The sequence below is a fragment of the Topomyia yanbarensis genome, chromosome 2 (assembly GCF_030247195.1).
Source record: "Topomyia yanbarensis strain Yona2022 chromosome 2, ASM3024719v1, whole genome shotgun sequence".
In the NCBI taxonomy this organism is placed as follows: domain Eukaryota; kingdom Metazoa; phylum Arthropoda; class Insecta; order Diptera; family Culicidae; genus Topomyia; species Topomyia yanbarensis.
Window position 1 is genome coordinate 460383025 of NC_080671.1, and position 24604 is coordinate 460407628.

The 24604-nt window shown below is 38.0% G+C and overlaps 2 protein-coding genes across 9 annotated transcripts in view; one reads left to right on the forward strand and one right to left on the reverse strand.

The window, feature by feature from the left end:
* LOC131685984 (zinc finger protein 883) overlaps positions 1–17035 on the reverse strand; it is a 70293-nt gene extending 53258 nt beyond the window's left edge. For 5 of the 8 annotated variants that reach the window (XM_058970050.1, XM_058970059.1, XM_058970057.1 and 2 more), the window contains exon 1: positions 16703–17035. In XM_058970050.1, the coding sequence (XP_058826033.1) occupies positions 16703–16726 (24 nt within the window). In that variant the 5' untranslated portion in view covers positions 16727–17035. Of the gene's footprint in view, positions 1–5750; positions 5971–6539; positions 6639–16702 lie in introns of those variants that run through there. The other 3 variants (XM_058970052.1, XM_058970049.1, XM_058970051.1) reach the window with 3 other exon arrangements.
* The window catches only part of LOC131685996 (uncharacterized), a 121193-nt gene that overhangs the window by 26556 nt on the left and 70033 nt on the right, over positions 1–24604 (forward strand). The window lies entirely within an intron of this gene.

Consider the following 24604-nt stretch of genomic DNA (forward strand, 5'->3'; position numbering starts at 1 on the left):
AGTCAATTCCTAGTCCCACCAGGAGTACTAGCTCCAAATTTGAAGCAAATCGGACATGTTTAGCTATCAGAACATACTGTTGGCCTAAACTTAATGATTATTTCACAAAAATGTTTAGTTCGTGTGAATCGAGTATTGATACACAACCATGCACTGCTAGGACCCATGCAAAACTGACTCAGACATCACTTCGTTAAAAGTTTAATAACTTCTTTTAACAAAGCCGGGCTTACTAGCCGTCTTCGACAAAGTTGTAGGCAATTAAATTATCTTTCTTATTTTCACTTACAGTGATATTACGTTGTATACAGTGCCACCTAGCGGCGAAAATGGGAGTTGGTTGGTTTTCTCCATGTAAATTGTCGAAGAATCCCATACAAATTTCAGGCGCGTTGGTCCGATAGCTAAACATGTCCGATTTGCTTCAAATTTGGAGCAAGTACTCCTGGTTGGACTAGGAATCTACTCAGGCATGAGCCGATAGGGGTCATTTTTTTCATCTCACTCTAATATATATTCATAAAATGTACCTTGTTCAATACGCAAAATTTTCAGGAACAAAATAGATATAGATGCCTTATGGGTAAAATGCAGAAACATTTTTGACATTTAGTCTCGATTCTCCATTTTTATCATTGAATTGTACATATCAACTTCGTTGTGACAAAACTTTTCTCAAGACTAGACGTCTTTTAAGCACTTAGCGAATCTTAGCCGCCTAGAGAGAACGAATGTGCAAGTCGCCGCCAGCAAGTTAGTTTTTACCCCCATGAAGAAATCCAACCAGCCACTAATAGGACTACTAACGCACTTGCAAAGAATAAATCGATGCATTTCCAATGATTGAAATTGATACGTTACCTAAACAGGACCATGAACAAAAAACCCTCGTTTTATAATTATGTTCAAATTCCCTTCAGTAACGTCTGCGTAACGCTTTTATTAGTGGAATATAAACTTTAGTCACTCTGTCATTACCAAATCGGTTTTCTGTAAGTGAACTAGAACACAACTTAGATTTAGGAACACAAGTTTACAAAATCAAAATAGTCTGGATACTTTTTAGTGAACTAGTTCACGAAACTCGGAATTTTATTCCTATGAATCAACTAAATCCTTGTGAATTAATTCAAAATTTCTAATATATTAATCACGATCCAATATCCGTGCGCGAGAAATAGTGAACAAAATCATCAAATATTGTTCATGTATTCGTGAACTGGTTCATGATGCCTAGTACACTTACGATCTGTCTTGCGTGCTTATGATATTTAGAAGATATCACTAATCATTTTCAATTTAATGCATGTTGGTCATGAAATTTTCACATGGACTATTTCAAAAAAAAATTGGAGTATGATTCGTAGAATTGTTTTTGTTCCATGCACTATTCCAAGAAATGTCATATATGTTCAGCTGGTACCGACCAGTAAGAGGTACAAGCAGTAGATATGAGAAAACTATTAGGACCTGGACATCATTCATTCATTTGATAAGGTTCAGTCTGATGTTTGAACAGAAAAAGAAAACTGAGTTAAGCACCAAAAATACATTGTAGAGGCGTAAATTGTGCTCGTGATACAGTTCACAGAATAATCAGTCACACTTTCCGGTCACGTTACTTCGAGTAAAAAATCCGACAGTAACCAAAAAATAACAGCTGTGTATTCCCAGATTATGAACAAGGATCATAGCAAAAACTACACATGTCCAGAGAACAACCACGGTAAACATTCGAACGCAACGTCATGTATATATTCGGCACGAGCTAGTTTTTTGGAAACACAACATTTCATGAATACGAGGTTCATTATTCATAATTTCAGGAACTTGATCACGGTTTTCGTAAATCGTTCAGTTCACGGAATCATGATCATTTGTTTATGAATTCATGAACGAATTTTTTCGTATGGAGTTGCGGAGGTAGCCTCGATGTCTATCAGCAGCCAGGGTCGAACTAATATTCCTTTACTTCCCCGGTAGAACAGCATCTATCGTGGCTAGAGATGGTCGGGTTTAAATTTTTTGAACCCTAACCCAACCCGAGCCCGAGGGCTTTGAAATTTGATAATCCCGAACCCGACCCGAACCTGAGAATTTCAAAATTTGAAAACCCGAACACGTCCCGAACCAGAAAATTTATAATTTGAGAAACCCGATCCGAACTCGACTTGTTAATACGAAGAATCAATCAAAGATCACAATGATTTTTAATTTTAGGTACCCGAGCTGGATCCTAGGCTCATCTAAGAATTATAAAATCACTCGAAGCTGAAGTAGCACCATCCGCCTATGGCAAAATAAGACTGGCGATTGGAATTCGCATTTATATTTACTATTATTGAACGTCAAATTTGTAATGTTCCGAGAAACTTATAAATTGTCGATATCTTATACGGAAAGTAGGATAAATCGGCGGGCAACTCATGGGGAAACAAAAAGCTCAAGGGGGACGTCTCGTATAGTGGGTAAAAAATATCGACTTGTTTTTTATTCGATTAATTGTTAGTATTGAACCTCTAGAATAATTTCCCCCAATCTCGGTGGCAACGCTGACCTTTTTAGTTTTAAACAGCCATGCGTCCCTTGCGTTTATTTGCTGTATTACACGCAAATTTTAATCCATCGACAACTTTAGTAGCATTTTTTTCTGAACCGCATTTTACAAACACGATCCATCAAAAACTATTCAAAGGTTTGACTTGATTTATTTTATGAGAATGCTTAATATGTGTAGCCAGTCGATTAACCACAGAAAACAGAATAAAACATTTTTCTCCCCATTATTTGAAGAAAAGTGGGCGAATTTTACATTAAAATATGAGATTTTTCGGTTATTATTAAACCATTTTCCGACATTCAAACTTTTTTTCTAATTTTTTTAGTTGTTCGAGTAACTATGTCTTAGATTTAAAAGTCTTAGTGGATTTCCAGTTTTAAACAATTTTATCAGAAGTTATTATATTCGCCGTGGTGCTTCTCGACTTGAAAATGGTTGGACGTCTACTCTTGGAACGTTCGTATATGTAGCTCTGCGCGACTGAATTTTTCGTACCTAATGAAGGTTTGTCCTTGCCTTCTAAATCGTAAAACAAAATTACTTTCGGTTTCAGTACTGTACACCAGATGCTCTCCTTAATGATGACAAGAAACCTCGTCCGTCGTATTTGACCAAAATATTCAATTTTTTAGCGAAAACCATTTCTGCCAGAGTTGTTTTGTATGAATTATTCCATGTATTAAATTAAGCTATGGTAATTGGCAATTCGTTTTCAATAGTTTACACGACGCCACCCGCGTTACTGGTTGGTATGGTCAAACCATACCGACCATCTCTAGTCGTGGTTAGCGTCGTTATTGACCTTTTTATGAAAATATTAAATCAGTGAAACATGCACAGTGAGAATGATTTGCTTATCGCAGAAATAATCGTGAATTTTAGCTTATTCAGTCAATCACGCTAAGCCAAGTTAAATATTGAGTGAAACAGTGATTTGAACATGGGGAGATGTTAAAAGATGAGTTTCCCATACAAATTCCCATACCAACTTCAAACATAATGCGAAAATCTCGGGAGTAATAAATAATAAATCGCCCCCAACAGGGGCGGATCTAGAAAAAAAATCGGGAAAACATTATTTAATGATTATATGTTTTGTGGGTAAAATTTAGTTTGGAATGATTTTGAGTTTGAAACTAATATTAAATTTAAACTAATTTAAAATTTTCTAGCAAATGAAAAAAATTCGAAGGGGGTCGACCCCCAGGACCCTCCCTCTGGATCCGCCACTGGCCCCCAAAATGTGCTGTCATTTGGGACCATAGAATCAAGTCAAAAACCGCCGATGGCACCGGTGGTTGAGTGGTAAGCGCGACCGCCACTCATTCCAGTTGGCCTGGGTTCAATTCCAGCCGAGGTCGCTGAAATTTTTCTGAGGTGAAAAAAATCTGTGGTCGCGTCTTCCTTCGGAAGCGAAGTAAAGCCCCGGTCCATGAAATTGGTGGATCGATATCTAGTACAGGTAGTGGAATCACCTCTCTGGCGTCGGTAAAGAAAGAAGTATATCCAACTTCTATACTCTACTAACAAAAATATTCTTCTTCCGTGATACTTGTGGAGTGCGCAGTAGTATATACGGCCTCTAGCAAAAGCAATTATCTGACTAACAATTCCTTCCCTTTCCTTCCGTGATCTACGTTCGGGCCTGGCCGGCAACCGGTATTGATCAGAAACACTTCATCACATAGAATCAAGTCAAAAACCGCTGTGCTGGAAAATCTCACATGACGCGCCACTTCACTGTACAGGAGCGTCAACTGGAATATTACGATTTTGCTTAAAAAAACGTATTAAATTATTTGACATTTCCGGATTTGCATCCGTCAAAAAAGTGTTTGTTTGAACGCAAGTTTGCAAATTTTGCCAATAGCCAATAACATATCATATTCTTTTTCCATGTACCGGCAATGGTAGAGTTGATTCAAAAGACAGTGCTCTCGCCACTTGGCGTCTATATTTTTTCCAGTCCTATAAGGACCGGACACTCCTTAGAGGTAAATAACTGATATTGAATTTTTCGACTTGAGTTCAACATGCGATTACAAGAAGTGAACATCTTATATGCTGCTAATATGAATTAGTTCGTGGTATCCACAACGTCATCCGAGTCACTTGGAGATTCAATAAATTGAAAAATGCTAATAACACCTAGTCTCTAAGCTCTTTGTATAGGTCTGAGTTCTTAGATATGGAATTTCGATACGTGACGACATCTAGCGAAACGTTTAAATGGTCCAAGTTTATGTATTTACGATCAGTTACCGACGGCGATTAATGCTTAATACTGTAGGAGCAGAGGGTTACATCTAACACCTGTTTGCTTCTAGTACGAGAAAATATTAAGCTATGTTCTGCTATACGTAAATTCGTGCTAAGTATTTCATCAATTCCTTGAATGCCTTTTGCATCGCACCGTTTTATTTGAGTGACAGAACATTCCCGTTACATCGACATAACCTATTAGAAACCACCAGAAGGTGATGATTCATATTGCTGCAAACAGGCCGAACAATAAACCTATTTCCTGTTAATTTCAATTAAGGAAAAGTGAGTGCTATTATTTCGGGATAATTATTCTAGCATTCCTTCTCTGTCCCGTCCGGGAACATTGCCTAATATTTCAACAAACTTCTACTTTTCTTGCAGAACATCAGGCAGTGCTAGTGGTTTTTGGAGCTTGCGTCAATCCGTCAAGTCCTGTCACTAAGTTATTGTCGAATTCTGATAAGGCGGAAATTGAACTAATTACTAATTACAACGGTTCTATTACAGGTTGCGGCTTGTGAGCAGAGTGACATGCCTTAACACCATGTCAGGTTTTCAGAGAATTACTCGCTTCAATAACCTTGTATTAATCTGAATTCTTTAACAAAGTAATTTAATAGAGATTGTTGACTTCCATATTTTCAAGTGCGAGTTATTTAACTCAAACACGACCATCACTGGAGACCTGTTATTGAATACTACCAACATTTTTTAACAAATTAGTTTACACAAAATAACTTATCAGTTGACACGGAACGTTATTTTCTTCATCCATCATTATATTGTAACGACTTTTCGTTTGAAAAACTCTATATCCTTTGCCACTATCATATAACAACAGTCCAACGTAAAATTTTTGAACATTAAAAAAAAATCATCTACTTTTTCATCGCCTCAACTAAAAACACACAATAATTAATATTACCACAAGAATGATTATCCCTCGCTTGCAGCAAACACTACCGCGAAACTCCAACTATCGAAAAATTGCTTCCTCCGCCCAGTTCGGGATAATCGCACTTCACTTAAATATTAATGCTTAGATAATCAACAACATTAACACCTCCGAACGGTTTAATTGAAAAACTTTTCCTTTGAGAACAATTGAAAGCACCGATGAGATGTCCCGGCCAGCAGCAGCAGGAGCCACGGTAAAACGCGTAAGATGCTGGCAAATTGAATAATAAGACTGAGTATTCATCAAATTTTTAAAATCTCCAAACCTCCGGGACGACCAAAAAGTAAAATTGTACATAACAAAAGGCGCGCTTGTATATATCACCATCATCGGCAGCGTCTTCTTATTTACCTAAGGCGCACACCAAAAAATCTCCTGGTTTTCTTATTCCGTAACGGCGACCATTTTTTTTTTTTTCAACTGTCCTCCCGGCCACCCCCTACTCGAAAAGAGGTGGCAGGACGGGCCGAACCGAGAATCTTTTCCTTCATTCGACCCTTCACCCAATCCTCGTACGCCATTATGCCTTCAACAAGGGGGAAAAAACCATGGCAGGTTTTAACAGTTGGCATTGCGAAAGACAAATGTATCAGAAATCGTACCCCGAAATGGCCAACTTTGTGTACTCGAGATGCGTTAAAAAGCATAATAAAAATATATAACATGAACACCCGTCCCAGCTTCTACACTGCTTCGGTTTTTCTTTTTTCTTCATAGCCCACTCCACAGCAACCATAGCAGGCTACCACCACTCACCACTAAACAACAAAAATTTACCAACACACAGACGCAACTTTTAGCACCACCGTCAACGCCACCGCCACCGCCGCCAGCAGCGTAGGAAACACGTAGGAAGCTGAAGACGCGCCAGTTCCACTCTTTATCGCTTACTGGCGCTCCTTCGACTCGATAGGATCGAAGCAACCCTTCTTATGCGAGGAAAAACAACAACAAAAAAACCCCTCGTGGAAAATGTGCAACCAAAAAACGGAAGATTCCAAACCGTGATTATTTTTTTTCCTTTCACTTGTATCGTTATTAAACAACTTACGGGAAAATTTAAAAAACCTGCATCTGAATTTGCTCCGTTCGCGAGCGTTGATTTCGCTCCGTTTCGGCGTGGCATAGAAGGTAAGTACACTAGCACGAGCTCTATCGGCTATGGTCCAGTTATCGTTCCGATTGGGAGGCTTTTCTTTATCGGGTCTGTCGACCGTAAATTGCCGATGGAAACATCTTAGGTTAGAGTAAGAGAAAAAAAATCATTTCCACGGAAAAAGCGCAAAATGTATCTACCTTACAAGGAGATTGCGTAGGGTTGTTTTTTCACAAAGGCTTCGTTGAAAAAAAGTCCAACCGAGAAAGGGGACGATATAAAGCTGAAAGTGTAGTGGTTATCACAGATATTATCGTAAAATGTTTAGAAAAGAAAATCTACTGGCTGTGTTCGGTTGTTGGCAGCGGGTTTAAAAATAAATCACCAGCGGAGAGAGAGAGAGGGTGGCTCGGAATCCTGGCAAGGGACGCCCTTCCACAAAGTGGGCCTTTGGTTCGGCAAGGGGAAAAGGGACATCGTAAAGAATTGTTTTATATAAGGACGAGATGGCTACAGGCCAATTAAGGCTTCGCATTTGTTTTATCTTTAGTGAACGTACAAAAAAACAACAATAACTGTTCCGTTAGCGAGAATATGAAGGATCTTCGTGGGACAGTTTCATTTTATGGCGGTGCTTGGGAGACGTTTTTGGAACGTTAATTCCATTCCGAATGACCTTTTTGAAAAATGGTCCACCATGATTAACATGACACCATAAGCTGAACTGGGTAATTTTAGAAATTTGTGAGTTTGGCTATCCTAAAATTATATAGTTTCTACGACACACAAAGGCATGAAATCATATGGGCGATAAAGACATTGGACATTGAGTTGATAAGGACGAATTTTGCGCTAAATCGTATTCAGAGTTGGCAGTACCTTCTCAGATTTTAATGAAACTTTCTGTACACAAAAAGCCACTGTGCATACTTTGTGTTTCCAAAAATGATCTAGACTGTCTTTTGAAAAGGGTTAAACTTTTTTTACCAATTTTTTTTTCAAATGACTGTAGTCTATAAATGACAAATCTTACAAAAAATGTTGTTGGAGTGATTTTCACAAAATTAGTCAAATTTTCGATTAAAAATATTGAAAAAATTCTTCATCGAATTCTACACTGGAAAAAATCGATTTTAAAAATTAAAGTCGATTTAGAAAAAAACATCTTTGATTTGGTTGAAATTTTGTTCCAAGATAAACAATTACCTACCGTCAAAAATTCAAACTGGGCACTTTCAAGGAAAAAAAGTTATTTGAAAAAAACTTTTCCTTGTTCAAACTGAATTTTTGTTCAGTGTATTTTTATTCAGGATCTGTAGCCTAGAGACTAGAACCCGGAATCCCGAGGAGAGAACCCAGACTCCAGATTCCTTAGAATCCAGAGTTCAGTGTCGAGAATTCAGAGTCCAGGATCCATAGCGCAGCGATCAGAACTCAGAGTTCAGAAGACAGAGCTCAGAGTCCAGAATCCAGAGTTCCGAGTGCAGAGTTCAGAGTTCAGATGCCAGAGCCCAGAGTCCAAAACCTAGATTTCAGAGCCCAGAGACCAGAAACCAGAGTCTAGAGTTCTTATCTCTAAATACTGAACCCAGAGTCCTCAGCCCCTAACCCAAAATAGTGAGACCAGAGTTTAGAGTCCAGAACCCAGAGTTCAGATTCGATAATTCAGAGTTTAGATTCCATAGCCCAGCGACCAGAACCCAGAATCTCGCGGAGAGAGCCCAGAGTCCGGAGCCCAGAATACAGAGTCCCGAGTGCAGAGTGCACAGTCCAGAGTTTAGAGTCCCCAGTTTAGAGTCAAAAGTCCTGATTGTAAGTCGCGTAAGTAGGGGTTTGCCCACTACTCGGGTTCTTGTTTGCCCGGCGAACCCTTCTTTTCAGGGCGGCCTAGGTACCTCTACAGATTTTCGGATTTTCGTAACAACAAAAAAAGGTAAAAAAGGAAAAATAAATAACTAAATCTACTGACTTTTATTCACCTCCTCTTTACTGCGTTTCTTATGGTCCGCTGGTGCTGACGATGGCGGGAAGGCGGACGGTTTCTTTCGACCGGCCAGGTCAACAACGGCCGCGTTGTTAACTTTTAGTCAGTGAGGTGAGCAAGGCTCATTTGTTGGAACCTCCCTAGCGACGTTGGCGACGAATCACCGGATCGTCTACTCGCCGCAAACAATCCCGGAAGTCACCGTAGTGAACTTCCCAGGGGGAGCCTTTGTCCGCCATGCTTCGTTCTCCTTGCCGGTTAACTGTGGAGGAGAGCTTGGCTAGTTTGACTGATCCTCCACAGTGAGAACGGTACTGGTGTCACTTGGGTCCTTTTTATTCAGCTGAAGAAGCGAGCGGCTCCTTGGCAATTAGCTTCTGTTATCCGGCGAACCAACACCACAAATTACAGAGCACCCGGACCACGGGCCGGCACTTTTCGACAGGACTTTTCACTGTCGCACGCGCGCACTAAACTGTACTTGTTATGGTGGCTGGAAACTGTCCCGAAAAAGGATAAACTAATTTGGGTGTCTGTTCGATGCCGTGGTCAATCACTATCTGATCTTTCACGATGGCCGCCTTGTTCACTCCACCAAACAACCACCAAAAACACACCGCCGCATAGCTGTCATTGCTATGGTACAGCATAGTTAGCAATCACTTTTGCAGCGAGAGGAGAGCGGTGACCTATCTAAACCCTATGTTTCTTATATACAAACATAAAACAAAAATTACTACACCTATCTGACCGCACAAAACCGTTCACAAACTCGAAATTATACAAAAATTTACAAACTAATTGTGTACGGCATCGAAACAGCGGTGAGCATAATTTTATGTAAACAATACACTCTACGGAGAGAGTACGCACAAAAGGATATATTTCCACCCAGTGCTAAATTGTTACCCTTGCGGATTACAAGATTAAAGATCCAGAACCCATAGCTCAGAGACCACAGTCTCCACCCTAGAAACAATTGTAGTTTTAAGACGCTCTTGAAGCCACTCTTAAAACTTAGATTGTACTTGTAGTGTGATATAAAACTTCAATTGTTACTTGGGCAGTCCAGAGTCCATTGCACAGAATCTCGAGGCGAGAGCTCAGATTACAGAGTTAAGAATGCGGAGTCCAGAGTTCAAAGTACAGAATCTAGAGCTCAGAGTTCGGAGACGAGAATCCTGAGAGCAGACTTCAGAGTCCCGAGGAAAGAGTCCACAGTCAAAGTTCCAAGTCCAGAGTCTAGAGTTCAGATTCCAGAATGAAAGATCAAGACCCCAGATGCTAGAGCCCATGGTTCAGAGTCCAGAGTGTATAGTACATAAATTCAAGGCCAGCGCTAAAAGTATATCATCCAGCGATGAGAGTGAAAAGTCCAGAATCTAAAGTTCTAAAGTTGGCCCAGAGACCAAGAGTCCAGACTTCAGAGTCTAGAGTCTAGAGATCGGATTCCAGAGTACAGAATCAAGACCTCAGAGACCATAGTTCAGAGCCCCAGAATCCATAGCACAGAATATCGAGGCCAGAACCCGTGTCCAGAATCCAGCATGAAGAGTGCAGAGTCCAGAGTTCAAAGTCTAGAATCTAGTCTGACTGGGTATTTTCGGAATGATCTCAACAAGTATGTGCCAGAAATGTATGTCTGACGCCATGTTGAAATCCAAGATGGCGACATCTGGACGTAAATTATTACGATTACACCTCGGATTGTTTATCTTTGCACAGCACTTGATACTGTTTAACTTTGATTTAAACAATTGATCCATAATAATAATTTTACTAAAACTGCTCTTCACAACAGTTGTTACGTGACAGCTTTGGCCTTAGTTTTATAGTACTGTTATTTGGTCAAATGAGTATTGATGCAGGTAAGGTACAGGTAACCAGGGTAATATTCCAAACGAATACCAAATTCGTTACTTACTGATACTTTTTGCATGTATCAGGCAGCTAGCAGTTGGGAAATTGGTTTCTGAGATGATTATGGCTTGCATTGGCTCAGTTTTCGATAAAAATACACTGAAAAAATATCATTTTTGGAAAAACAAAGCGGCTGTTTGTGACAAAGTTCTCATGTACAGAAAGTTACATTAAAATCTGAGAGGGTGCTGCCAACATTTGTTCTAGTTGGCGCGAAACACGTCTAAGGCATTCACGTAGAAATTGTAAAGAACGGGGCTTAATCTAGATCCAGCTGGTTCGAGAAGTGGATTCATAGTTAAAGTTCATTTGCTTTCCTGTCAAGAAATTGTACAAATAATTGAAAATGGGTGAAAGAGTGCAGTGATGAAGTTTATATGAGGAAATTTCAATTGATGCAAAGTCGAAGGTTCCCTTACTGTCCAAGTGTACCCGCTGAATCTGTGATCGAAACAGTGTATGACAATCGGCCGATACGAATTGTGGTCAAATAATTTTTTTCCGATTTATGGTTAGCAATCACTCTCACTAGTCTTCAGTCACATGGAATAATGCTCTGCTAAAAACCGATAGAATAAATTCAAAAAGCGCCTTTTAGAAGGATCAGTTTTTTTTCATTAAACTCCATTTCATTCTGTCTGGTTCAGGAGAATTATGTTGCATGATAGCATATCATGAGTTATTAAAACACTGCGAGTTGATATTAATCTTTGAAGTAAACCATGTTACACAAAGAGCAAAGGTAGTTTTGTGGCGATGTGTCAATTACATACTTAAAAATTTTTTTAGGAATTCTTCTGTAATTCCACTGAAGAACAGTGAATAATTAGACATCGAAAGATATGATCGCTGCAAGGTTTTGCAAGCTTTTCAGATCCTGTCCACAACATTAAATGACTTTAGTAGTGCTAGACATCTTTTCCTATGACTATGACCAAGTGCAGTAAAAGAAGGTCCTTCGCAGGGGTCATCAGAGGCTTTCTCACCAGAAGACAAAAGATGATAGGATTTGTTTTTGGATAAGTAACACAGACGTAGCATTTCTTTATAAGAACGTCTAAAGCATTCTTTTAAACATCACTTGATTTTATCCCCGTGGTCTGAATGCAGTTATGCACGTCCAAAGCTCATTAGGGGTTTAATCACAATATATACACTTTTCAAAATATATTCGTGCAAACATTTTCTTCATTTTCATTTTCTCTCCAATCTTCTTTTTTTAAATTCGTTTGTTTGACACTGCTTATAGCGATAGCTTAACGAAGCCGTGGGTCCTTGATTTATTTACAATATGTAAAATATGTTTTCAACTTTGGTCACCGTTCGATTCTGTTTAAAGATTTAAGGTTGATGTTGTTCGATGAAAAATTGCAAAAAAAACTCTCTGTCGTTAATGTTGCAGCATACTTAGTCTTCAGCTTTCCTCAGAAATTTAAATTTCTGAGGAGGGCTGAAGAACAAGTAAGCCGAAACGTTAACGGCAGAAAGAGTATTTTTTGTAATTTTTCACCGAACAACATCAATCTTAAACTGTAAATACTATGTAAATAACAAATGTTATTGATTTCTATTGCGCGCGGAGACATTCTTTTGCGGCGGGGAAACGTTCGTGTACTCGCCTACTGTGTCGTAGTAATCATTCAATTCTCTCGTGTCTTTCATGTCAAGGTCATCATCGTTAAAACTGGCGTGGTACCCGCCATCAGATGTTCTTCCCTGCTTCTTGTACTTACGGGTAACCAGTGTAAACGCGACGACATTGTTATTAGTTTGCACGCCGATGTTGCTTTCGGCTGGCTTTGGGGTACTGGACCCAAGGAACCAAAAGTTAGAACAGTACTTAAAAACCACACTTTACAGTTCACATAAAGTTCTTAGCGAACTTGAAAGCTATTTAAGCTTCAATGGAACTAAAAAGCTGCTTAAGCTGATATTAGAACACGAAATGTGTCGGAAAATTACTTAAAACTTATGCTGCTTATGCTGCTTCCTTATGGCCTGGACAGCTGCCACAAATTTGGCCAATGTTTGTGGTTTAATTATTGGTACTGAAAACTCTGTTTTGGACTGGTTTTCCCTTGATGAGTTGGCAATCGGTTGAGATGCATTCTGCTCTGCATCTTCCGCGCAAGGTTGTCTATTGTGCGCTGTCCGATTACAATACTTGCGCGCAGAATTTTTCCCCTCATGGGTACATAGCGTGGTATGTCTAATTCCGTGAGATTTAAATCTGATAGTCAAGTAGGAGGGAATAGGTCATTTGTCCCGCATCCTCACCACAAGAACCCCCGATTAGCAATACCCGGGAAGAAGTTTTTTCAAGTATCAGGAGTACCGAATTCTACTTCTTATTGCGTCATTCATTGACATTGACATTCACAATTAGCTCAGGAGGGGTACGTGGTGATAGGTCTGTAGAGAATAAGATAAAAGAAATAACCAAAGCGAAAGAAATGGATTATATTGTATGATTGTGGGTGGGAGTCAATTTAACGAAAGTTTAATATTCATCTTCATAAAGTTATTTTTTTATTTCTTTTATCTTATTCTCTACAAGGTCTACCTCTACCTCTACCCTCTATACACACGAGAATCTTAATCCCACCGTTATCACTTTCAACCACGTTCATGCCGTTCATGCACCAAGTTTGTTTAATCCAAATTGTCTCTTCAGAGAAAATCTTTGCAGAAGCCGTTAGAAAAAAATAACTCATCTTTGAAACTGCAAAAATGTGCCCAGTGCCTCCAAATCCATAGCCAGCGCCCTCAGAGAGTAAACAACTAAGATGTAGTAGACAATAAAGAAAGTAATTTTCCGCCTCGAAAAAAAATCTACTCGCAAAAGTTAGTTGCGAGCAAGATGTCAGACGGAGTCACAATAGTACTCGCTTTTTCCCATTTTATTTTCTACATACCTAAAACACAAATTTTATAGGGTTACTGTGTCCTAATTCATCTCAATTGGTAGGATGAATAAGGGAGCGTTGTACTCCACTTTTGGTTCCGCTCAAACGCGAGTATTTTACATTTTTCAAACCATATTTTTGTGTTACTGCTTCTTAGAAACGAGGCAAGGCTGCTGATACCTATTTTAGGGCAATCCAACCACTATAAGCCGAGTTACAACCAAAATAGTGTAACATCCTGACTAATGAGATGAATAAGGGCACGTCTACCCTACGAATTTATACGAAAACGTTTCGATTCCCAAATGAAATACTTACGGTTTATTTATTTATTTATCTTTTTATTTATTCATTTATTTATTTATTTATTTATACATTTAATTATTTATTTATATATTTATTTATTTTAATTTATGTATTGATTTATTTAATTATGTATTATTTTTCTTTATTTTTTTATTTATTTATTTATTTATTCATTTTGTTCTACACATACCATCAAATCACAACCGTTACAAAGTTATTGAACTTTTTGTGTTAAAAACTTATTTATCTTAAAATGTCTCAAACTTGAAAAGTTTGTATTTCTAATCTTTTAGGTCCATTAGGAAGGTGAGAAAATTTCCCATTGATTGATGCCCTCACATGCTTTAGCTAATGACTTTAAGTAACCTTTTCAAAGTAATTTATTAAAAATTTAACAATTTTAATCTATTTTTCGTTCATTTCTTGTAAATATAAATAGGTAACAATATCATTTTGTTGTTAGTCTTGAAGAGCTGCATAATTCGTTCTTTGACATGATACACTTATCTTTTCTTGTTTTCATGTTTTTGGGTTATTCAACCTGGATATTTTTATTTTTCACTAATACTAGCTCTAATTAGAAAAGTATGGCACCTATTGTACTTTTTCTCATTTTATTCGAAATCCAGCAAAATTTTACAGAGAAAAATGCATTAATACCTTTCAGTTAAGTGAATTTAGTATTTTTTTAGAAGTAAATTAGTTTGAAGTTAATGTTATTATTAAGATTTTCGCTAATTTTCTTAAAATAGTAAATAATTAACATCACCATTATTATCATGGAAATAATGCATCTCAGCAAGTTCTACAATTCTTTCTTCGGCTCCATTCAATTGTCTCTTTTGGTTTCGGCGCAAAATCGTTTTTAGTACATCGTTTCATATGCAAAAACAACGAACCCACAACTATTAAATAGCAGCGATATGAAAAAAAGATTGGGATAAAGTGTCAAATAACAAGCTATAGAGAATGTTAATGGGGACCAAATGAACAATAGTAACGATAAATTATGTTGATTAATAATTAGCATAGTTGGAAAACTCCTCAAAAATGCTAATTTTAAGTTATTTTGTTAGTAAAAAGTCAATTAATACCCTTAACTAACAGATATTCGTGCATACAGCGATAAGAAATTTTCTCAGCTTTCCAATGAAACCTTGGAAATAACGATACAAAGCATATTTTTTTAGATTAGAGTCTTTTAAGCACTTGCAAGTCGAGTACAGGAAAAGTTTAGTAATAAGATTACAAAGAAATGAGAAGAGATAGGAATATGATGTTCAAGAACAAATTATGAATCATCCCAAAACCCAACTTTTGGATAAAAGATATTGCTACAATCATACTTTATTATTTTGAGAAAATTATCAAAAACCTTCCAAAAACACCAACTTTTAACTACTTTACAACTAAAAGGTAATTAAAACTAATTAACTGAAAGATATGAGAACACCATTCAATAGGAAATTTGCTCACCTTTCGAATGAGACTGAAAGATTTAAAATACAATGTATACTTTTTGAGTTAGAGGTAATTTAAAAGAATTAAGTTTTCTACACAAAAAGTTCAATAACTCTGTAACGGTTGAGATTTGCTGGTATGTGTAGAACAATTTTTTTCTCCAAATATGACAGCCAATCACCCTCCGAGAAGTTCTTAACCATGAACCAAACACCCTGTATACCTTTCACAAATTCTTTAGTTATGTTAACGGTTTTTACCTTCATTTTATAAATCTGCTATAAATTTTTCAAATGAATTCCTCGATCAAATCTTGTCACAAATTTAAAAAGTAGACAAAATTCATATGAGATTTAATCTACAAAACTTGAATTCACTGGACGTAAAGCTATATAGACAGACGTTGTTTTCATTCGTTCCCACGATTCATTCTAAACGGGAATTTATTTATTTATCCATTTATTGATTTTTCCCCCATTTTTGTTTTATTTATTGAGTCATTTTTTAACTGTTGTAACGGATTAAATGGATTTTCAAGAGGCTGGAAGGTGAAGTATATTTTTCAATATTAAGAGCCATAGTACTCAAGGGAGAGCAAGAAGTCGAAGGAAGAAAGTTTAGAAAAGCGTGGATTAGGGTCATATGAACAAGCTTAGAGTTTCCCGGCGACTTGACCTTTTGTCTTCTACATGCAGGAGTCAGGATCTTTTGCCATTAGAAATGATATCTTTCGCACTGAGTGCCTATCACCGGCATTAACTGTATGCTCTGAATCCTAGATATCATATGGATCGGGATGATCGGCTTTACCTCTCATGAAGGAAGACCTGGCCAGAGATTTCCCAACGACCCTGCTGAGACTGAATCCAGGCCCACTAAACTAAGAAATAGTCAGGCTGGCCACTCAATCTCTGTCGTTGTATTTAAAATTTATTGAATTGGGAGAGTGAAAGTATTACTTAACATGTAATAGTTGACTTCATTCATCTTCCCGAAATGATCGCAATAAATGAATGCAGGAAATGTCTGTCGGAATATATAACAAAAATCGTATTTGGTGAATTATGCAAGATTCCAAACGCTACTTTATAAGATGATTAATTCAGCAAATACACTGAATGATAATCTGTTGAAAGAAATTGTATTCTAAACAACGCTAATTTTTTATACCTAATTGGCTGTCATACTTTGCTAGAAAAAAACTTTTCATTCGACTTTCGTACTTAGCACTATACAAGATACTTACCGTTAACTTTTCCTTAAACTTCATCCCGAATCGGTTCCTCGTGCGATTCGTTTTGTTCGATTTGTTCAAACATCCTTTTCCTACCTCGCCTATCAATTATCAACCAGCATCACTAAATTTAAAAAGTTTCATTTACCCGTAAATACACACGCACTATTGCAGTGAATCGGAAAACTATTGCACGATGAGCAAAAGGGTTAGCAGAGGATTCCCTTCTGCCTTATTCCATGTTTTGTTACATGCCGGTCAAACCGGAAATGTCAAACTCCAAGATCATACCCGTCAACGACACTGCACCGACTGCAAAGACTGTACGTGAAGGTCACCCGCCAACGACTGTGCAACCGAAACTGACCAGATTCGCACGTCCATCGGAGGATGCACTTCGCTGCGTGTATGTTTTCCAATAAACACCCCGAATGCCGGTCAGACACATGTGTGTTTACCGTCCGTTAGTAAATAGGGAGAACCCCTTTTGGTCACTCGCTCGCTTGTTACGTGCGTGTGTATATATATCAACATCGATTCAACATACATATCTAGTAGGCGAGAAGCAATGTTTTGCTTGCCGATTGCATAAACATAAGAATGGGGATGCTGGGTTTCCTTCGCTTCCCGATTGAGCTAGAGGGTTTCAGTTTGTTGATACATTTCATTGGTGTTGTGTGTGCGTATGTTCTTCCGTTTATTCAGCCTTGAACCTGGAGAATTTGTTCATGGAAGAAAATGTTGAGCTTATTAACTTACCCATTTAAACATCAATAATCTTCGTTAGATATTATTTCCCCATGATTTTCCCAAACTTGCTGAAATACGTAAGATGTGCTAAGAAATGGCAAGAAATCAACTCATTTCCAGCTATTTGAATGTTGTTCATTACTGTATTTTCCCAATTCGATGCATTACAATCAAATGTACCATTGGTGTATTGCTGTTAGTATTGTGGAATAAACGAATTTTTAGTATTGATTGCTTCTTTAATTTTTTTTTTTCGAGACGTAAGTTCAGTGGTATTTTACTTTTCGAAATGTCAATGTTCAGATCCCACGTTATTATGATTGGCACATCATTCGTTCTGTAGAGGAAAATCCTGTGCCATCCTGACGAAGCATATGAATCAGGTTCACGATCTCAAAATTTGGTATTTAGTATAACTTTTCTAATCTTCATTAACCCTTTCATGCTCAATTTTTTTCTTGTGTATACAGGGATCCAAAACTATTTTTCCTTGAAAACCTTTTTCCATAGCGATAGGTGCTTTCATCGCAGTGCTAGAAACTGCGCAGGTTTTACCTTCCAATGCTTCTTACAATTTTCCTAGCATTTTTACAATAGTCCAATTACTTGGAAAATGTAGTCGAAGACGGTCTAAATTGATAGGTTTTATCAGTTTTCAAAAAAAATTGCAATATAACGAATATATATCAAAATTTCATGTTTCATCGTCAACGTAAACTTTCTCTGGTAGCACTGCTCCAACGGAATCCAATCAGGCTAATTATAATAACTTCAGTTTTAGAGCTAATACTTGCAACTTTTACTGCTCAAATGAAAGGTAATAATCACATTTATTAGCCTTACTTGTTTTTAGGAGCAATTCTTGCCTAAAGCAAAAGTTATAGCTGCTTAAAAACGTAGTTGTCCACAAACAACATGGCATGAATGGGTTAAGTCGATTTCACCGTTGATTCTATTTGTCAAATTGTTTTTTGTTTCGTTCCAAGTAATCGATTTGGAAATTGCGATATATCGAATTAACATAACCAAATCAAATAATAAGGTTATGTTACTATATTTGCTTCCTTGTGGGACTTCTGAATTGTTGCTAAACTGAGAAGAAACGGTAAGACTAAGCTGCTCTCATAGAACTCTGACACACAAATCAGTCTGTAAAGTTTCTTCAAGACCATTCGACAGTTTACTAAATCGAAAACCGCTCATAAATAGGGATTGACTAGTTTTACAGGTATCTGCGAATATGTTTCGTTTCACAAAATGCAAATTGACACGAATTTAAGAATATTTGAACTTATAGATGGAGTTGATATCAGCTTTAGTACTGGAGTCGATGCTTTTAGAAAAAAATAAGAATTTAATCAACGGACAGCACGAGTCAATGTCGAAATGAAGGATAGAATCTTTGCATAAATATTTACATTGACATCCAGTATCTATTCATCAACGCTATTCAAAAAATTCTCACATTGTTGTAGTTATAGAAAATTTTACTAAACCGTAGTCGCCATCTTGTTTTTCACAATGACCTCAAACATCGTTATTTGGCGTCTACTCATCAATTCCGTGTCCAAAATATCCATATAGATTGGGTTTTGAAGAATTGGTTTTCAAAATGGAGTCAGTCAGCAAAAATTGGCGTCTACTCGTTAAGCTCGTTCGAAAAATACCCATATTGATTGGGTCTTAGAGAATTCCACGAAACCGGAAGTCACTTGCTTTTTAAATGCCTTCAGGCATAGACATTTGGTGTCTACTCGTTAATACTGTTCCGAAAACAACCACACTGTTGAAGTGCGGGCTAAAAGGAATCTTCAAGATCGAACCTTTTCCAATTTTCCAAAAATCTTCTAAGTTCTTTGTTTTCAAAAGGACAGAAACCGTGTTAACCCTTTTCGACGCAGTGGGACGTATACGTCTCACCTACTTCTTCTAAGTTTTTAATGAAGTTCTAGTTAGTGCTGACATATAAATTCGATTTTTTTCTTTTTATCAACTCTTAGGGATGTAAGGAGTACAACTAGCATTTATGAAAATTTATGTGAATTCGTTATAAACAATTTAAACTCGAAAATCTCGTTTTTTGCAATAAATTCGGCTGTGCAAGAATCATTTTTATTTTAAAATGACATGTAGAGTAACATCGATAAATATAAGATGATTTGTTAAGTCTATTTCCATTCATCAACGACAATGGCATTTGGCCGAAGGTCATTAGGCCGAAGGTCATTAGGCCAAATGGTCATTAGGCCGAATGGTTCTTAGACCGAATGGTCAACAGACCGAATGAACCAAAGTGAGAACCAAATAGAAACTGAACAGAAGATTTAAAACAATGACTGTTTTCAATGAAGGGTGAGCCGTTACGATTTCTCAATTTTTTTAGCATACTTTTGTCATCTTTTTCGCTGCATATTTAAATAAAACAAATAGTTTGTTCACCATTAATATATATTTATATTTAGGCGGTAAGCAAACCAAAACTAATGCCGCATCGCTTCAAGTCGTGTACTGCCCAATATGGCTGCCGCTCCGTCGGACTTAAACTAACTTATAGCCCCTATATTTGAGTAATCCGGACAAACGGGTGGATCACGGGTTTGCTTACGAGCGGCCATCGCTTCCGACGATGGGTCGGTGGTCATTTCGCCCGATGGACCTTCATCAGCTTTACGCCGGTTCGGATCCGCTTTACACTGACTTCGCTACAAGAACTAGAGCAGTGTAGAAACCGATGGTACGTGTACATATATTCAATAGGTTATCGCTTTTAAAACTCTAATAGGGCTGGTTGGATAGAACGTTTTACATTAATATAATTCGAAAGATGATAAAAAGAAGGATAGCAAATAATTGAGAAGCAAGCAAAGCAAATAATAATCGAAAATCACCGAAAGCTCAGCAGGACAAGCTTCGACTTTCTTTTCCTCTTCTACCTAATGCTCATTCGGCATAGTGTCCATTCGGCCTAATGTCCTTCGGCCTAATGTCCTTCGGCCTATTGTCTATTCGGCCGGTTACCTTCGGCCTAATGGCCGGACACCATTTCTTTCATGTGCGTTCCTCTGTAGAAATCCCATACAAATTATCGTTATATCGTTACACCCGAGAAAAGACTTCAAACTTGAATTACAAAAAGTCTTTTGCTGGCAGAATTTCGAAGAAGTCGTGATTCAACCGCAGGGCGAAGAAGTCGCCACGGTTTTAATTTAAGCCAGTAATTAGTAATCGCCCGGTCGGGTCGGGCGCGAAGTGTAAAATAAGTTTCCAATTAAAAAAAATCGGTTCATATGCAACATGAGGCAAAATTATGTCGCCATTCACCTCTGATACTGAACTTCTATCCCCACCTAGGACCTTCATACATTTTGACAGCGGTTTGGGGTTGGAGCCAGTCTGGCAGTAGCTGCATTAGTGAAGATCTCTGTGGGTCGTATGCAAACAATGAAGCGAAATAAAAGATGCGCGCGTGGAACTGTTATTGTACCCGTGTTACAAAGTAAATCTGTCGGTACAGTTAGTACTTATTTTAGGCCGCTTAAAATTATTTCATATTCTCTTCACAAATCTAATCGATTTTTCCGTTGTAGCTTCGGTTTGTTTAATACCCTCGATAATTTTTTTTCGAGACTATTCCATTATTTTCCTTTGCTAGTTTTCCTTCAGAAAAAAAATATTTTAAAGAAAAGATCGATAGAGTATGTTTCAAGACATTTTCTAACTATTTTACGTGAAGCTCAAGCTTAACGAAAACTATAAAAATCTGGAAATGATAATTGAAGTACAAAGAAGAAGCAACATCCTTCCCGGTAGAACAGCCTTGAACGTGGCCGACGTCGTTTTTGACCATTTTATGAAAATGCCTAGTAATTTGCTCCTTCCAAGAATCATTTTTTGGTTCATTGTGCATTTTCGGTCAACTATGAAGTGGAACTACGGACAGTCTACTTAAACTAAGAGCAGCATGAAACACATTGTTGAATATGGTGAACATTCAGCTCAAGATTCCCGTGTATATGGAGGATAATGCAGGGATCTCCATTAAAGACGAGGAATTTCTTCGCCAGCACTGGAAACTGTGCTATAATAGTAAGAATGCGGCGAAACCGCATTTCTTCTTTCGTGATCCTAGAACCTGGCATCCGTTATACATAGCACCGCCAAACAAGTTACAGACAATAATGACCATGCCCGTAGTTAGCAAATCGAAGAAGCAAATCGAATCAATCGACTGTCAATGATTCACCGCCAAGGAGAAGAATCCTCGCTCACATAGATAAATTCGATGGTAATACAGAAACAATATTATTTTATCATTTAGTTTCTGTAAATATATAAAAGACTCACGGTTCGTTTAAGCTCACGCATCGAACCGTGACAAATAAATTAATTGAAATAATTTGCTTGGATTTGCAGGCTTAGATAATCAAAACTTGTTTTGACGAAAGTCGGTGAGGTAGCAGGTTTTTGCTACCTTTCTATCAGCGTAGATATGTAGCTGATCAGGTTCGGTGTTGTTGAGTGATTTTTCATGAACCCAAGATTATATGGCATCAAGATTTGCACAAATGAGGGAGTAGCTTTTCCGAATAAGTTCAACAAGCTTTTGAATGAAATGCAGCGATTTTCTAGAAAACTTCAAAAAGCGACCATTTTTTAGCTTGGGCTTGTGCGACCACTCCTGGTTGCTACTCCGTTATTGCAAAAAAATTGCACAAAGAATCAATAGATGATAATGCCAGGGAGTAAAAAATCATCCTTCAATGTACAACTCCTGGTAATCCCAAGTAGAGGTGTGCGCCGATGCATTTTTAATCGGCGGCGGCGTAAGCGACATATTTGGCCGGCGGCGGCGGCGTTGGCGGCGTCACGCCGTTGGACACTATCGGCGGCGGCGCGCCGGCGTGTGTCGGCGTAACAAATATTGACACCTATGTAACTAAAAAAATCTTGGCAGTACAATTCCTTTCCCAAATTTTCGGGTTCTATTGTATGAGGCACATACAAACAGACGTTACAGCTTGAAGAAAATTCTAAAAAAATCATCGCCCACAATGTACTAGCGACATCTGTTGGACACATTGCACAAAATGTAATTCTCGCAACCACATCAAATTTTTTTAACTGATGCTCTAATAGTGCCCACCCTGCTTGCGAAATGCCAGATAATAAATGAAAGGTGGAACTATTTTTACAGTTATAAAATTTGAAGAACGAAATAGAAAAATTGTCGATGTCGCATACTACGACTTCGCATGAAATAATGATTGCAATTGACAACTTTGAAGGATGCAGAGTAACGACTGTATTTCAATGACCCATAATAATTATTTATTGTTCTATATTTGGGAAATTAAGCAACGATCAAACAGTTTTTGTTTTGTTTGAGGATATTAATTCTTGTTGTCGCTTCATTGTTTTTTGTTTCAATTTAGTCTTCTTTACCGTCGCTCCCGCAGATATCAGGTACCCTAACAGGAGGCGTTATTAATGGCATTACTGCGCAGAAATATCACTTTTAATTATCGTGTAAGGACACCTTTCAAGGTAGACACATCCCAGTTAAGCTCAGCCGGAAACGAACCGGAATCCTGGCTGGTTCCAGTTCGTATTCCTGCTACAGTGACACATCCGATTCTTGTTAGAATCGGTTGTGCCACTGGATCCCGTGTAGAAACCCAGTCAAAAAGGGCTAACGGGGGGCTATTTGCCAACTCGGATGCGCTAATTGGCCTTCAATTTGCCAGCAAATTGCTGGCAATTAGGGGGCTATTTCAAATGCAACATTGGGGCGATTTGCCACCGTCATTTTTAGCCGCTCTACCCGCCCATAAATCGCCCACGGAACGCGCCATTTATTCGCCTTTAATTGTCTAATATGAAAATTATAAATATTACTTATTTTCGGATTCATTATCTACTCACATAAACTTATCACTACACTAGGTAATCACCACCAAACTATAGGAAGAATCAATGGTGAAATTGGCACTGTACACGAAAACTTACCACAATCTGATTTTTATTGTGAGTTTAGGTCAGATATCTTATTCCACTATATTTACACACGATTCCACAATTTCCCACATTTGTTGGCTAAATGAAGTGCACTAGACAGACAAAATACAAGCGATAACACGCTAATCGTTAAAAAAAACTATTTTAAGCTTAAGCTAAACATGAACCGCCACGTTTGAAAAACGCAAAAACAACCAAGTCCTTTTCAGCCGCCAGAAAATTTGTCTAAGTGTTGAAATTGCCTTTAAATCGCATTCGCAAATTGCATTTGTTCCTAGGGGCAATTAGCACAGGCGAGTTGAGTTAAACGTCAAACTGTTTAAATCGCCTGACCATGTTCGTCCGCATTTTTTTGACCGGGACTGGAACAAGCCTGATTTCCAGTTCAATTCCGGCTGAACTTTGGTGGGATTACTTCATTTTACAGGCTGGCGTTTACTTTTACTTCTTGTAAGTACAAAATCGCCGCGATGATAAGGCATATTCGATTCCATGGCACTGCATTTTCTTTCAACGTAAGATTTGCTTTTATCTTGAATGCAAAGTATGCTCGATGTGCTGGAATCATACAGATCTGCACCCTGACGAAATCTAAATATACAGTTACTATCATTCATAATAATTCCACGACTTGATGTTTTAGCTCCTGTTGGGTTGAAGCTGATCACTAAACAAGTCTGATTGAAAATGGTCTGAGCGTATCTCTAGTTTTCGTTGCACCTGCGCACCGCCAATTTCTCTAGCAGTTCCGGGGATCTTCAAATTCTAATCCATTGCATACATCTATTCAGATTCGATACACCGAATCAATTAATTCACTAACATTCTATTATGTGCTTACTCACAGATCGGCATCGTGTTGTAACTTAAGAAATGGTTGTGAACAACTCCCGCCATGCTCACTTCGACAAGAATGAGTTTCACATTTTCAGCCCATTTTGTTTTGGTTTGCATGAGATTAAAAAGACGGTAACGTTTTCGGATGGGTGCAGAAACTAAGTTACGCATTTAGCTCTGTGTCAAAATCTTTTCACTAACGCCACGTTCGCTGATATGGCGCATTTTTGTAATTTAAATCGACCGTTTTACCTACGAGTGATGAAAATTCATCTCGTGTTACGTCCTCTTTGTCTGTGATACCGGGCTGAT